Genomic DNA, 15,519 nt, shown 5'->3' on the forward strand with positions numbered 1-15,519 from the left:
CGCTTCCAGGTGCGCGAGCCCCTTGCCCCAGCGGCCCCGGGCGTCTGTGCTGCGGTCTAATGGCCGGCCGGCCCCTCCCGGGAAATGCCCGGAGCCCGGCCTGGCGTTTTCTACTGTTTCTCGCCGGCAGCAGTGAAGGGGCGAGGGTGACTTGAATGCTCTTTCCCCGCAGATCCTCGGGAAAGTCTACTCCGTCCTGAGTGACAAGGAGCAGAGGGCCGTGTACGATGAGCAGGGGACCGTGGACGAGGACTCGGATGTGCTCAGCCAGGATCGGGACTGGGAGACGTATTGGAGGTTACTCTTTAAAAAGGTAGAAACAAAAGGAAAAGGTAGAAGACTCTGGAGACTTTCGCGACGATTCATTCCTATTATTTACTCAACAAATGTTTATTGAATGCCTCTGAGGCATTGAATTGTGTGTGAAGGAAGGGGAATTTGGCCTTGAAATATACACACACACAGGCATTCCCCAGGAGATGCATACTGTGCTGGGCGTCTTTGCTGAAGAACAAATGTATTTGACCGCTGGGTGAGCCCCGGGTGTTTTTCTATGTACATGTACACATGCCCTCTTACTGAGATGGGCCTTGCGTTGCCTGTTGATGTAGAGTGCTTGCTTGTAGTAGAAAGGGGGGTGCTTAAGTTTTGACAAGATGTGCCTTGTTTTACGTATCCAAATGCCAGTCCTGAGTGTTTCTCTGGATCCCTTCCCACCCCTGGAAACTTCACTTAAAATTTCCTGGTCCATAATTTAGTAGTTGTGAAGGTCGGAGTAGGGAGAACTATGGAAAAGCTTCGGCTGAGAAAATTTCTGGAACACTTTTTGGAGAATCAGGGATTGAGACCTGTATGTCCTTTACACCCAGTTTCAGCTCAAGCAACTGTTGTATTTTGGGAGAAACATTTCAACACCTAAATTTAGCTTTCCTAGAATACCTTTTAAAATAAAGTTAAAGCATATGTTTCTTATTTGTTTAGATATCTCTAGAAGACATTCAAGCTTTTGAAAAGACATACAAAGGTTCTGAAGAAGAGCTGGCTGATATTAAACAGGCCTATCTGGACTTCAAAGGGGACATGGGTCAGATCATGGAGTCGGTGCTGTGTGTGCAGTACACGGACGAACCCAGGATAAGGAACCTTATTCAGCAAGCCATTGACGCTGGAGAAGTCCCATCCTATAAGGCCTTTGTCAAAGAATCGAAGCAAAAGATGAATGCTAGGAAAAGGAGGGTAAGACTTTGAATGCTATTTATTTATATATTGACTGCTTCCAAAAAGAATTTGAGGATATTGGCAGTAATTGAAATAGAGACAAAACTGAAATAAGGATAAGGACTAACTTGCTATGTAGTTCTCATCTAATAAAATGAGCATATCAGTTCATCGGGAGAAACTTGTTTTCCCTGGTATGTTGTGCTTCAGAGGATTTTACTACTGATTATTTAAATAATATCATCTTGAAATATTTGTCATATGGGCCGATTCTTGTACCTTTGCTGAGGCATTTCTCAGTAGTGGGGTTCAGATACCTAGGCTTACACAGTGGTTCTCAGTTAAGGGGTGAGGGAGAGGACAACAGAGACTCTTAAAAAGAAAATACTGTGTCTGCTTAATACAAATTCCTTTGCTCTTGCCCAGGTTGATTTTTGATTTGGGTCCTGAATATACATGTTAAAAAACTATTGCGTTTACTTTTTAAATTCCAAATTTACTTTGAGGAACACTTTTTGGAGAATCAGGGATTGAGACCTGTATGTCCTTTATACCCATATGAAACTAGAGTTGGTGGAGGTAGGGATGGTGGTAGGGGAAAGGAACTCAAGGACAGCTGGGGTTCTGGGAGGGAGTAGATTCAAGGTTGCAAACATCTGTGCCTCTGGTCTGGGGAAAAACCAGACTGGTACCTAAGTAACCATTGCTTCGACCTGGCTTTCATAATGGGAACTCCATGGAGAGTATACAGTGTAAGAGGCAGATACTGCCCTTAGTTTGTATGGCTGGATTGGGGGTGAACGTAGGTCTGCAGCATTTAGATACAAGATGACACAAAGGAAAGCTGAAGTATGTTGAGAAGTGGAATGTGTATTAAGAGCTATCGTTTTGACTCATAGGGTACCTTTATTTAGACTCAAGCAGTTCAAGTTGGTGATTATTTTCTCAGGTGAAACTTAGCACAGCAGTATCTAGTAGTAGGATATTAGCTTGAGAAAATTCTCTAGAGTATTGTGAGGAGGGGTTGGCAGTTTTGAGAGCGATTCCAGCAAACGAACTTGGGAAGGGGGGGTACAATATCAAAAGAAATTGGATAAAGACTGAAAGCAGATAGTGGAAACGGTGTCTCTTTATTGGAATAACAAGGTCCTAATGTATCATCATTCCCACTATTAATAGTATTTATTACTATTTAGAAAATTCACTGGGGTTGGGACCTCTTAATAGTTTTAGCTGTTGCCCTGAAGGAAAAAACAACTTATTAACCTTTACCAAGGTACTGTAGTGGTATTTTGGAATCAGTGCCCTAGTAAATTTTGGTCAAAAAAAGTGGCTTTGAAATCAGGTAAAGAAAAGTTAAAACTGAATTTGTTAGCGTTTATTCTGACTACTTGGGAAATTTTAAACTAGGGTTGCTTTCAAAGCTGCCACCAGTCACATGTAGTAAATTGGGTTTCCAGAGGAAGAATCTGAGGTGCCTTTATCCTGGCAATATTTTTGAGGACATCCTTGGTTAAGCTCTCCATGCATTTTGTTTTCCTTCCTATCATCACATGGTTATTAACATGTTAAGCGCCCAGTCAGTCACTGGTGACTGACACTATACTTTCTGTCTGGAAGACAAAACAGGATGGGCGCTTAACGTGTTAATACCAAACTACTTGCTACCCCTAACAAATTGAAATGGGGAAAACTCAGAAATGCTTACTGGAATCAGAGGATATACCGCTTGCTGTCAGCAATTTTGCCTTTTAATGAATGCCGTGTTAATGTAATTTTATTCTAAATAATCCTCAAATTGAAAGGGTCTTATAAATTTGCTTTTGGCAAAGGGTATATTTTTAGGATGCCATGGAGTCACATGTGAATATCTGTTTTAGGCCCAGGAAGAGGCTAAAGAAGCAGAAATGAGCAGGAAGGAGTTAGGACTTGATGACGAAGATAATTTGAAAGCACTCATTCAGGTAAACTTGGCAAGGCTGTCTGTGAAGGTTTGCTGCCATTGCCATTTCTTTATGTTCTTGTTCTGATTCCTACAGCTATTTTGGAGTATATGTGTAATGTTTTTTTTTTCTTTTAAGACCTAATTCATATATCATATTCGCCTTTTTGAAGTGTACAACTCAATGGTTTTTAATATATTCATCAAGTTGTACAACCATCAGCACTAATTCCAGAACATCTCATCACCCTAAAAAGAATCTCTTTACCCATTAGCAGTCAGTCACTCCCCATTCTTCCTTCCCACCACTATGTACTTCTGTCTCTTTCAATAGTCTTGTGTTTTGAAAGCTTGTGTTTTAACTCTCAAACAGAACAGACAAAAGGATCGGCAAAAGGAAATGGACAATTTTCTGGCTCAGATGGAAGCAAAGTACTGCAAACCTTCCAAAGGAGGAGGGAAAAAAACAGCTCTCAAGAAAGAAAAGAAATAATGGAATTTTCTCTTCAAAGGTCGTTAGGGGTTAATTAGTGCCATTGTAGGAAAGGTAAAGTCAAGATCTGAAGACAAAAGTCAATTCAACCCTTGAGAAAAATTCTCTTCCACCTAAACTATTCAGATTGAGAATGTAAACTAGTCTCTCAACCTGATCTTATATCCTAGAAATCCCCTGACATTCTGTGAAGTCCAGTCCTCCTGTGAAGGAATTTGGTGATGGTCATTGAGGAAAGAGGGGGAGGTTGGTATACTTCTGACAGCACTTGCTTCTGTGGATCTTTTGTACAAGGTACTTTACCTAGAATGTGGATCTGTCCATACTTCCGTTACCAGCTGTCATTTTGCCACAAGAATGAGCTGCAGAGTATTCAGAGCGATGTGTGTGTTTATTAGAACAAGTACGCTACCTGGCTAGAATGTCTTCAGAACACTTGCTGGACATTGTCTTCTAAATACTTGACAGTGCTTTCAGTCTTAAAACTCTTGAATACATCCTCTCTTTTTGTTTTTTGTTTTTGTTTTTTTACTCAAACAGGTTTTTGTACTCTGCTTCAAGTATAGGAGAAACAGATGTTCACATTACTTCAAGCATCTTTATGACTTAATACATGATTAAACTAAACAAGTAAAAAATGACTTAAATTTTTAATGATCACTGGGATATTACTGCTGAACGTCCTTGGGTAGGTCACTAAGCTTGTCTGAACTTGTTTTCTCATCTATGAAAGGGTGAGGGAGTTTGGGTAAAGGACTTCTTAGAGACTCCCCTGACTTAACGCTAACTCTGAAAGGCAAGCCATCAGTGGTTTGTTTTCATGCGCTTGTGGTATTGATTTGTGAAAATAGTACAGAGATTTTCACTTATATTTAGTCAAATTGTATGTATTCATTAGAATATGTGGAAGTTTTTAAGGGGCTGTTCAACTTAAAATCTCTGATTTTAGACTAATATATTCAATGCCATATGCCCGAAACAAGCCTGGTACCTTTATGTATCATGATTTATCAGCGATATAAACACATGACATGCTTTCAGTTTGTGATTATAAACAAGGTTAAAAAAATACTCTTTAATTGTATTAAAATATAATTTAATGCAGATTGTTTGAAGCATCTTTCTTCATATAATAGCATTAGAACACTTTGATATAAAAAAAATTACCCCAATTTATGATCACTTGAATTTATCCCTCTGAAGATTAACAATAAGATTTAAAAAAAACGGTATGATCATCAAAACTAAAGTTCAATGAAATTTAAAAAAAATAAATTTAAGCCATAGTTAAAACCATTGCTGCATTCATGAGTACACTCAGGAAAAGGTCCATGGTAAAATGAGAAGAATGCCGAAGTTCTCTACTTCTGCTCTTAGGATATGTTGATACTGGAATAATCGCCAGGTGTCTGAAATTTTAGGGAATTGTATCTTGCTGGCTCACTAACAGAAAGATTCTATAAATTTTTTAATTGACTTTTAGAGCTACAGGAGAAAATCTGGCAAGTTGAGTTTAATATTTGGAAAAAAAATGTGACCACTAAATTACTTTAAGAAAGAAGCGTAACCTGATATTAAGCAGGCATTGTGAGGTTGAGCTGTCCTATCTGAAAAAAAAGTAATATGCATTACGATTTATTACATATGCTACTTTACACTAGTGTTCAACATTTTTGTTTTTAATTAACCCTTCCATATCTTTCTGCTTATGGGATTGGACATGCAAAGAGAAAGCTTTAGGAATGACATCTGTTTGATGAGGAGCTCAAATTTTTGTCAGTCCTGTCTCCTGAAAATGATTCAAAACTGAGTACAACTCCAGAAATTAATATAAGCAGTATTCCAATGCCAGTGACAGCTTAATGTTATTAATCATTTGCTGTTTTCTGTGTATGTGTACTTTCAGAGAATCCTATAATAATTGAACTGTTCATTGTTAACAGACAACATGAGCAGTGATTTGGGAGTAGTTAATTCTTTTTGGGTACAAAACTTTACTGTCTAGTGGAATAGTTAATGCTGAAAGAAGACAGTAACTGGGGATAGAAATAGTACCCATATAATCTTTGGCAGATGCTATGTTTTCTCAGTCAGTTTTACCAAAATAACTCTTCATGAAGATAGCTTCAAGTTGTCTCTTGTAAACAAACTGCATCACACGATGAGTGAACACTGATTTATGAAGTCTTCCCACGTGTTCCCTGTAGCCTGAAAGAGGTTCTCATTTGCTCTAAGGTCCCTGCCTGGTTCTAGAGACTGGTCCACTTCTGTTTTGAGTTTTTGTAGACCCATGTGATTGAGAACCTGTCAGACAAAGGACATCACAGAGTAACATTAGTAGACAATCTAGATTTGGTAAACTCAAATTCATACCTAAGGGCTTTGTTGCTCCAATAATCAGCTGGGATTTAAATTTGGAGACTGGGAACAAGTAGTAAAGTATATATTTACCAAGGCAATAAAAACCTTGCATATTTTATGAAAAAACAAAAATCTATACTAAGATATAAAAGCAGTAACAGTTTTAGAGAGGAGTCCACTAATTGAAAAAGACTAAAATGTGTTTCACTTAAGTAAATGTTACACTAGTTACATCTGACCATCAGCATGGCTGAATGTAATAACTTAGCTCAGAGGCAGGATTGCTTCTCTATGATGACTGATCCAATAAAATAATCCATTGAAAGTATTCAAAGACTACCTCACTGCCACTAGAAACTGAACTAGGAGAATTCACTTGGACTACAGAGATTGTTGGAGGCAGGTTATTTTTTAATATACGAGCTGATTAATCTTATTAACAGCAAACATCAACTACCCCATTTCTAAGTTTCACCTACAACATAATGAGAATGACCTGGTGGTGGTAAGACCATTTTAGGAAGAATTAAGACATTCTTAAATTTTCTCCCACCACTTATGCAAAAATAGAAGCACAGAATATAACTTAGAAACCAAAAAGTAAATGGGAAAGACTCAGACTCAGCAGCATATCTTGACATTTTAGAATTTCTTTTGTCTTACCTTGCCTAGCAGGATAACTGACCAAAGCATTTAATCTATAGCAATATGAATTTTGCCTACATAATGCAGTGTTTAAATGTTAGGAAAGTGATTTATTTGGCTGAATTATTTTTAGATTTTAAAAAGTTCTATATACTTTGCCAGAGTGGTGAGTCTCAGGTTGATTTACATATGAGAAAACCGAAATCCAGAATTTTTTGGCTCTGAACTATAGCGCTCTTCTCTTTATTATACCCCATCTTCCAAAATGAATTTGAGGTGACTTAGAAAACGTAGGAAAACAAAATATAATAAAACCCGGAGGAAAGGAAAATAAGCATAGGAAAAAATATATAAGACAAAGAAAGGCAGGGTCTTAACATAGCCGCATAGTAGTCAAATAAGTCATGGCCTCACCTGTTGCTCCATATCCCCTACCAGGTCGGGCCTGATGAGGATACTCAACAGCACATGAATGACGATACTGCGTGTCCGGCTGAAAAAAAAAAGTGGAGACACTTTTTTCAATGCTATGTCTCCCAAAGGATAATATGTTAGTAGATTTACAAGGGAAAACCTTGAAATCAGACAACAATTTAAATGGCATTATCTGCTAATCCTATAGATAGGTTGGCTGAGTGCATTCTGTTATATTCCAAGGAAAAAAATCCCACGCCAGAAGCCCATAAAGCCATTTGTTAACTTGTAAAAATGGCAAGTTCTATAATTTTATTAATATGCCTTTAAAAAATCTTAGCATTGATAAATAACCCATGTGGTTTAATGTTTCTAAATATAATTGGCTGCCCAGGGAATGTCATCCAATTTCTATTGCCTGCTGACTGTTTAAGACAACAGAACAGAGCCTTTTCAGTAGCATTGAAATATCGATGACTTGTATACTTGAAATAGGACTCTCGATATGAATCTCAAACATTACAAAGTTACCACAAGGGATTTAAAGATTTTAATGTCTGACTAAAATATTAAAATGCAAAATAACGAAAAAAGCTATCCAGCCATCTCGCTGGCACTTCTGGGATAAAAAAAACCTCCCTCAGTTCCATGTCAGAGCACTAAAATCAAGAGATTTCAGGATTTTTTTTCTGGTGAAGCCCCATGTTTTTGATCAGGTGTCAGCGCAAACTTCGTATTTGTAGACGGCCAGATTGTAAATGTTCTAGACTGTGAGGCGCACACTGCTGCTGTTGGACCTACTCAGCTCTGCATTTGTAATGGAAAGCAGCCAGAGACAGTACGCGAATGAGCGTGGTGGCTCTGCCCTCATAAAACCTAATAAAACAAAACAAAAGCAGGTAGTAAGTCAAATGGCTCATGAACGTAGCTTATGGACTCCCATTCTAGGTGAGAACAGTGCTGGTCTGGCAGTGCCTGGCCAGGCCTCTCATCTAGTGCTCTCAGTTACACTGAGCTACTAGCTCATATCCCTTTTCATGAGAGCAAATTGGGAGAGAAATGGCTATGGTAAGACATTTTTACTTTTATTATTATAAACTATGAAAATGAAACTGAATTTTTTTTAGGTGTTCAGCTTTACTCCTAAGGTAACCAAAATTAAATATTTGATATGACTCTAGCTATAGAATATAATCATTAAACACTCCTTAACAAATGATCTGGATCAAATTATGAGAATACAAATGTAATAAAGGTTTTCAAACTTCTTAGGATTCACATCTAGTAAGAATTAGAAATGCTCAGAGTTCCCTTTGCCCATGTTTTAGATGAATCTCACCCTAAAATCAAGCCTTCTGAGGTCTATTGGGATGAAGTGTTCCCCCCAAGTTTATATCTGCCTGGGACTTATGAATGTGACTTTATTTGGAAATAGTATTTATACAGATATAATCAAGTTAAGTTGAGGTCATACTGGATTAGGGTCATACTGAATTTCAGGCCTAAATTCAGTGACTGGTATCTTTATAAGAGGGAAATTTGGAAGAAGGCTATGTGAAGACAGCAGGAATTGGAGTGAAGCATCTGCAGGCCAAGAAATACCAAGGATTGCTGGCAGCCATCAGAAGCCAGAAGAGATTCTTCCCTAGAGTCTGCAGAGGGAACATGGCTCTGCCGACACCTTAATTTTAGACTTTTAGGCTCTGGAACAAAATAAATTTCTATTGTCTTAAGCCACCCAGTTTGTCATAATTTGTTATGACAGCCCTACGAAATTAATAGTGTCCGTCCATTCATTTATTCTCATTCTAGTGGAGGAAAGATTGTATGGTGTTTTAGGCTCTAACAGTTCCCGAGTTGTGAGTTGGGCTAAGTGGGCTAAACACCATCCTGAAAACTGGTATAGGTTGTGCAGCCACTGGTTCCTGGGCTGAAAGTGTGGCCCCAGGCACTTTCCTGGCTCAACAAGCCCTCTTGTCACAAAGCAGAGGAGGTGGGCTGAGCTCCTGGCATACAACTGGGCAAGGTTAGTGCATGACCAATCTCCCAACCAAGTTTTTTCTATTACTTGCTTAAAGGTAAAGGGCTAGGAAATGTACGAAGTAGTAAGGCAATGTTAGCATCTCAACTAAAAGCCCATCCACCAGTCCACATCATCATCTGATACCACTAGTATAATTCCATGAGAGCAGCGTTAGAAAATGAATTTATGCTGATCTGATATGCACTGGGGTTTAACACTTTCTTTTTTTTTGCTTATTCTCAGAAATATCTAACTTTAATTTTGTTTAGAATTTGTAATTTATACATCAGGCGTTTGTGTGTGTTACATGCTGCTGAGTTGGCAATGACTCCTGGTGACCCTATGAATGAGTGATGTCCACAGTGTTCTGTCCTCAGCGGCCCTGCTCAGCTCCTGTCGACTTATGCCTGTGGTTTCTGTTATGGAGTCAATTCATCTCATATCTGGTTTTCCTCTATTCCAGCTGCCTTTTATTTTTCCCAACATTACTGTCTTTTCCAAAAAACCCTGACTTCTCATAATGTGCCAAAAATAGGATAGCTTCAGTTTGTCATTTTGGCCTAGAGTGATATTTCAGGTTTAATTTATATTTTACCTTATTCTATAAGTTAAAAAAGTGAATTGCAAAGACCAGTTAGAATTTCAGCAAAATGTACTTACAACACTTTTTATTGTTAGAACCTCAACTTTTAGCTTGGAGTTGATGAAGCCACTATGTAATGTCTTAAGTCTGCCAAACTAGTTTTTTCCTTTCCCCAACTACCAAGACCATAGAGGAAACATGTCACTACCAGAAATGACTGAGTTGTATTGGGCCTGGAGAAAAAGTCAGGTAAAAGGAGCCTCTCCTGGGGCTGCTGACGTTTAGGCTCATTCACCACCGCACTTCGAGCTCGATTAGAATCGCCATGGGTTTTCTGTGGAGGAGGCAAAATTACAGAAACAATTAAAACCATTTATTGTGCATGTCCTATATCAACCCTACTGGGTATGGTAACTGCAGGCCAAGTACCTCCAATTCCATTGTCATTAAATAGAATTAATTATGTACTTTTGATAAAATACAGTATAAATTAAGATCAGAATACAAATCCTACCGAATTATTTATTACCCATGAGGAAGCACCTGGAAAAGCAATAGGAAAGAGACATACCGTTTGCCTTTGTGTCCCCACAGTGCTCATGTGTTCCTCTTCCGCTGTGCCAATAGGTGGCAGCAGATTATTTCGACTCAGGGGCATTGGTGAGGGAGAAGAGAGGTAATTAGCCATCACTGGGCTGCAGATCCCACCAGTGAACACCAGGACACGAAAGCATAAGATAGAATAATACAAGAAAACTGATCAGAATAAAAAAAATTGAAACATGAAGCACACAAAGCTTTAAACTAAGTTTTTAAGTAATGAGATCTCAATAAAAGGATTTTGTTTTTTTTCCATAGTATTTCATAATTTTTGTTGAAACTATCCTGGACACAGAGCAGAAGTTGAATCTTTCTCTCACAGAAAACTAGAACAAAACAGCTTTTCCTATCTGGTGTTGTAGTTCTCTATCAATAATGGATTTTATTTTCACATCTGATGGATTTCTCTACTGTTCTGGGCTTTCTGATTATCCTTTTAACTAATAACTATAATCCTCTGTAAAGCTCCTAAACTTTCATTTTCTTCCATGGGATTTGGAACAGTTTGCTATATTACTCATACCCAAAAGAGTAATTGGAAGTGAATGATACTTTCTTGTCCCAGAAAAAAGCAAAGCAACTTCTTTTTCCACTTTGAAAAAAGCATTGTCAGGAGGGATGAGAGATTAATTATACATCAATACCACTCATCCCTAAATGAATCTGTAGCTATCTCGGTATAGATATAGCCTCAGCAACATAATAAAATAGTGGTCAGGTGAGGTGTAACCCTGGTGTTCTGATAAAGACTTTTGGTGGTTTTGGACATTTCTTTTAGTGAGTCTATTTGAATAAATTATAATGAGAAATTGAGAAATCAAAATCAAGAAATAACATGTTGGGAGATAAGGATAGTGACATGTACTTAATTCAGAAGCTGAATTCACAACAGAGTTATGGCCTTATTATTTCATACCTTTTATCATAGTCTTAGAAATAAGCTGTCCTAAGATGTTTTGTGAATTAACTAAAGAATTTTATTTTAGAAATTGGCTTATACATATTTTTTGTACAATGAGGCTCAGAGTGTCCACTGAATGAAGGGTGGGAAAAGGGGAGAGAATATGTTCAGTATTATTTCCTAAGAATTACTAAGGGATATTTTCCTGGAATATAAGCTATATGCAACTACTTCTCTGAGGTTTATGCAGTTTTAGTTGTCAATGGAATAAGCAGTACCCAATGACACAGAAAAACATTAAAGAAGAATTAACTATTATTTTGGGATGAATTTCACTGAACATGTTCCCACTAAGGAAAATGTTGAATAATACATATACATATATCTATATTATTATATATCTTTTATTTCTTTGGTGTCACAAAGTATTCTAGCCAACATTTTATTTGTAGAAATAGAAATCTCTAGCTAAATCAACAGACCCAGTATCTGTATTTAATTAATATTTAAGTTCATTTTTAAATCTGTAGTGGATAGATTTAAACCAGTGTGCAATCATCATAAGAATACATAATAATAGTTTCTATACATATATTTCAATATTACATTTAAATTCATTCTGTATGTAAAGTTCTTGATTAGTTGTACTAGTTTCCAGAAATTCCGTTTTTGAAACCTACACTCGGGATCCTCTGAAGATTTCTTCCGTGGGTCTTGGAGTTCCAGCTTGTGAGCGGCTTGTGCTGATGGGATGAAGGGTGCGTGGTGGGGGATTGCGTCTCCTGGCGGACTGCACTGTATATGACAGAGATGATGTACAAAGCTCTAGGGCTCGATTTGACCAATTTCGGGTTGAAAAGATGGTACTGGACCCAGGCCTCATAAGTAGCTTGTCATCGAGATCTCTAGTGGCCAAATCAGAAACCCACAGTGAAATCAAGATTACTCTGTACCTGGAGATACAACTCAAAGGGTAAAAAACAGACTATAAAATACATTCAAGGGAGAAAAGTGCAAAAGTAAAAATTGTTCAATAAGTAACCTAGTTTTCCGAAGTTACGTAATGTAGCTCAGGCACAAGCATGTGTTCTTAAAGGGAGGACATGATGCCCTGGCCGGTGTTGCTCAGTTGGGCATTGTCCCGTGCACCGAGAGATTGCGGGTTCCGCTCCCCATCAGAGCACATGCCCGAGTTGCAGATTGGATCGCCGGTAGGAGGCGGCCGAGCAATGTTTCGCTCTCACGTTGATGTTTCTCTCCCACTCCCTTCCTCTCTCTCTAAAAAGCAATTCAAACATCTTTTTTTTTAAAAAAGGGACATGATTTCAATCGTACATGTAATTCAGTAGAATGGAGATTTGGAAAATCAAGTCCTTTATCCACTTGCCATCACAGTCACTTTCTTCAGTTACTATCGAAGGCTAATCTGAAAGGTACCTTCTCTGAAGTGCTTCCCAAAAGTTTACCTCAGGGACTGAGATTCCCACCATATGTCAGGCATGGCCTTGTGCTACAATAATGGCATCAGAAAGACAGTTGAAAGGTAAATATTGCTGCTTGGGAGCAATGTGGCTCCCACTACAGAGCTTAAACTGCTGAGCTATTTTGGAGCTTGCATGGGTAGAGGTTTGGGTTCGTTGGAAATCTCAGAACAGGCAAAAGGTCCAGAGCCTTGTGCTGCCAAGGGCAGTAGGACCACATTTGCATAAACAACTGTGGTCCTCATTTGCATAAACAACTGTGAAACAGACATTTTTATGTTAGTACTTGGTTATATAAAATACCTTTCCCAAATAGTTCAGTAGCTTAAACTCTGCCCTGCAGATTCAGGGTTATTGTATTTGTTTTTTAAGCAGATGAGAGGATGTTTGGCTCTATTGTAAGGCACCTAAGAAGACAGTATTTGCACAATGAAATGAAGGGGAAATGAAACAGTAAAGTTCTGCCATATACTCTGGCTTTCAGCAAATTCCTGCTCAACCTTTCGGGCCCCATTGGTGTCCTCTAGTGCAAAATGTGCCTCAGTGTTTGGAAAACTTTGAAGGGAAAGTACCTATCAAGGAATTAGGGCTAAGCCTTGAGCATTACAAGAGGTCTTTCTGGTCTTCCTGCTTGCCTAACCACTCACTTAGGCATTTTCTTTATACATCCTACTTTCATACTTCTGGATTCGATTATCACCTCTAGCCAAGTGACTTTAGATCAACTGCCAAAACTGACCTCTTTCAACACATCTCAAACCAACTTATCTTCCCAAATAAGCTTCCCTTGAGTTTGAAAATTCAGAGCTGAAAGTGATTCCTCTATTTTTATAGAATTTGATTTCTTACAATATATCCTAGTACATTTCATTCTTTTCTCATGCTTTGCTACAACTTGAATGTAGACCATTAGTGGCTCATGCTTGAACTCTTGCATTAGATTCCTTACCGTCAGTTCCTACCATTTCAATCCAATATATGTTTTACTGCTTGAAATCTTTCAAATTCCTGATTTAAATATATGTGCTTCCCAACTGAAACTCATACATTGCTGGTAGGAGTATAAAATGGTACAATTACTTTGGAAAACTGTATGGCAGTTTCACTTCCAGATAATCACCCAAGAGAAATTAGAACATAGGTCTACAAAAACCTGTGCAAGAATATTTACAGTGTTTTTATGCAGACCAGTCCCAATGTGGAAACAGCCCAAATGTTCATTAACAGAAGAATAGATGAACAAATTGTATATTCTTAGAATAGCATATTGCTTGGCAATAAAAGAGAAGGTAACATGCATCATGGATGGATATCAGAAACATGGCATTCAATACCTCCCATAATTTAGTACCAAGCTTCATTAATTTCATAGTTTTTTCTTTCCCACTAATTGCACTATGCTCTATTTTAATTCTCAAAGATTGTCAATAATCTTTGGTCAGAAGCATTAAAGTTCTGACCTATCTCCTATCCTATTATAGCAAAAATGGTCCTTTTAAATATTTTGTATTTTTCCTTCTCAAAATCTTTTCACACATCAATTCTCCTACCTAAAATAGCCTTACTGCTTTTCATTGCTTATCCAAACTCCATTTTTCAAGGAAGAGTTCAAAATGTACACTTACCCACCGAAATGCCTTCCTTCTTTGGGGTTGCCATAGCACTTCCTCTGGGTACCTCACACTTTGCACTAAGTCATAAAAATGCCCTATAAGGCTAGGTCTCTTTCTACCTGTGTGTGTTTTATTTCTCCAGTTATATTATCAGCTCTTTGGGGGTGGAGACCATTTCCCTTAGATGTTTTTATTCCCAAGATGTCTGATTGCCTGGTAGCTACTCAATACGTACATGTTGATTGACTGATTTTTCTTCTACTTAAACTCTATAGACTACTAGAATTTTGTACTACTTACAGGAGTTTGTCCATCAGGGAGAGATTTCTTGGCTGTAGAGGCATCCCATGAACCAAGAGACCGTTGACATTTGGCTGATGACCACCTGTTGCTTGACAGAGACTCATCTACATGTTAAAAGAAGATGTTACTCATTATTAGTTGGTGAAGATACCTGCTTAGTTTCCCAACTTTGCCAAAAGTTATTATTTCCAAATTAGGTCACATATATATTTTCCTCCTGTGCCTTAACTTTTGTAATATCTTTGCCAATAATCCAGCTTGGGGCCCCAAGTTCACCATCAAGATGACAACAAGGTCATAGTTCTTTCCCTAAATGACAGCAGGAGGGAGAAGCCTGATCAACCTAGATGAAAGCACTTAGCAACGACTGTTAAAAGGGAGAGAGGACCTTTATTATTGTTGTTATTAGAAAAGAAAACACAAGTATGGAACCAAAAAAAAAAAAAAAAAAGGAACGCGACTCTCTAGGGAGCATGCCAGTGCCTTTCCCCACCCTCTTCCCCCAGGTGCATTTTCTTTGCCTCATTCTCTTTCTCCTAATCCAATTCCTTCTACAGCTCACATTTTTTAAAAATTTTTTTTATTAAGTTATTACATATGTGTCCTTATCCCCACAATACTCCCCACCCCCCCTACTCATGCCCTCACCCCCCAGTTGTCTGTGTCCATTGGTTAGGCCTATATGCTAGCATATAAGTCCTTTGGTTCATCTCTCTCCCTTACCCACACCCTCCCCTACCTTCCCTCTGAGGTTTGACGGTCTGATTGATGCTTCTCTGTCTCTGGATCTGTTTTTGTTTATCAGTTTATGTTGTTCATTATATTCCACAAATGAGTGAGAGCATGTAATATTTATCTTTCTCTGACTGGCTTATTTCACTTAGCATAATGCTCTCCAGTTCCATCCATGCTGTTGCAAATGGTAAGAATTCTTTCTTTTTT

At 38.2% G+C, this 15,519-nt stretch overlaps 2 protein-coding genes across 2 annotated transcripts in view; one reads left to right on the forward strand and one right to left on the reverse strand.

Moving 5' to 3' along the window:
* Positions 1-4,757, forward strand: part of DNAJC9 (DnaJ (Hsp40) homolog, subfamily C, member 9) — a 5,297-nt gene extending 540 nt beyond the window's left edge. The window contains 4 exon segments of the mRNA XM_014538395.1: positions 90-313; positions 982-1,236; positions 3,099-3,182; positions 3,534-4,757. Of these exon segments, the coding sequence (XP_014393881.1) occupies positions 90-313; positions 982-1,236; positions 3,099-3,182; positions 3,534-3,653 (683 nt within the window). The 3' untranslated portion in view covers positions 3,654-4,757.
* The window catches only part of FAM149B1 (family with sequence similarity 149, member B1), a 47,121-nt gene continuing 36,334 nt past the window's right edge, over positions 4,733-15,519 (reverse strand). The window contains exons 9-14 of the mRNA XM_005864673.2: positions 14,575-14,681; positions 11,861-12,085; positions 10,251-10,374; positions 9,888-10,013; positions 7,074-7,152; positions 4,733-5,957 (exon numbers count right to left, since the gene is read on the reverse strand). Coding sequence (XP_005864735.2) covers positions 5,884-5,957; positions 7,074-7,152; positions 9,888-10,013; positions 10,251-10,374; positions 11,861-12,085; positions 14,575-14,681 — 735 coding nt within the window. The 3' untranslated portion in view covers positions 4,733-5,883. The remainder of the gene's footprint in view (positions 5,958-7,073; positions 7,153-9,887; positions 10,014-10,250; positions 10,375-11,860; positions 12,086-14,574; positions 14,682-15,519) is intronic.

The sequence above is a fragment of the Myotis brandtii genome, unplaced genomic scaffold (assembly GCF_000412655.1).
Source record: "Myotis brandtii unplaced genomic scaffold, ASM41265v1 scaffold190, whole genome shotgun sequence".
Taxonomy (NCBI): domain Eukaryota; kingdom Metazoa; phylum Chordata; class Mammalia; order Chiroptera; family Vespertilionidae; genus Myotis; species Myotis brandtii.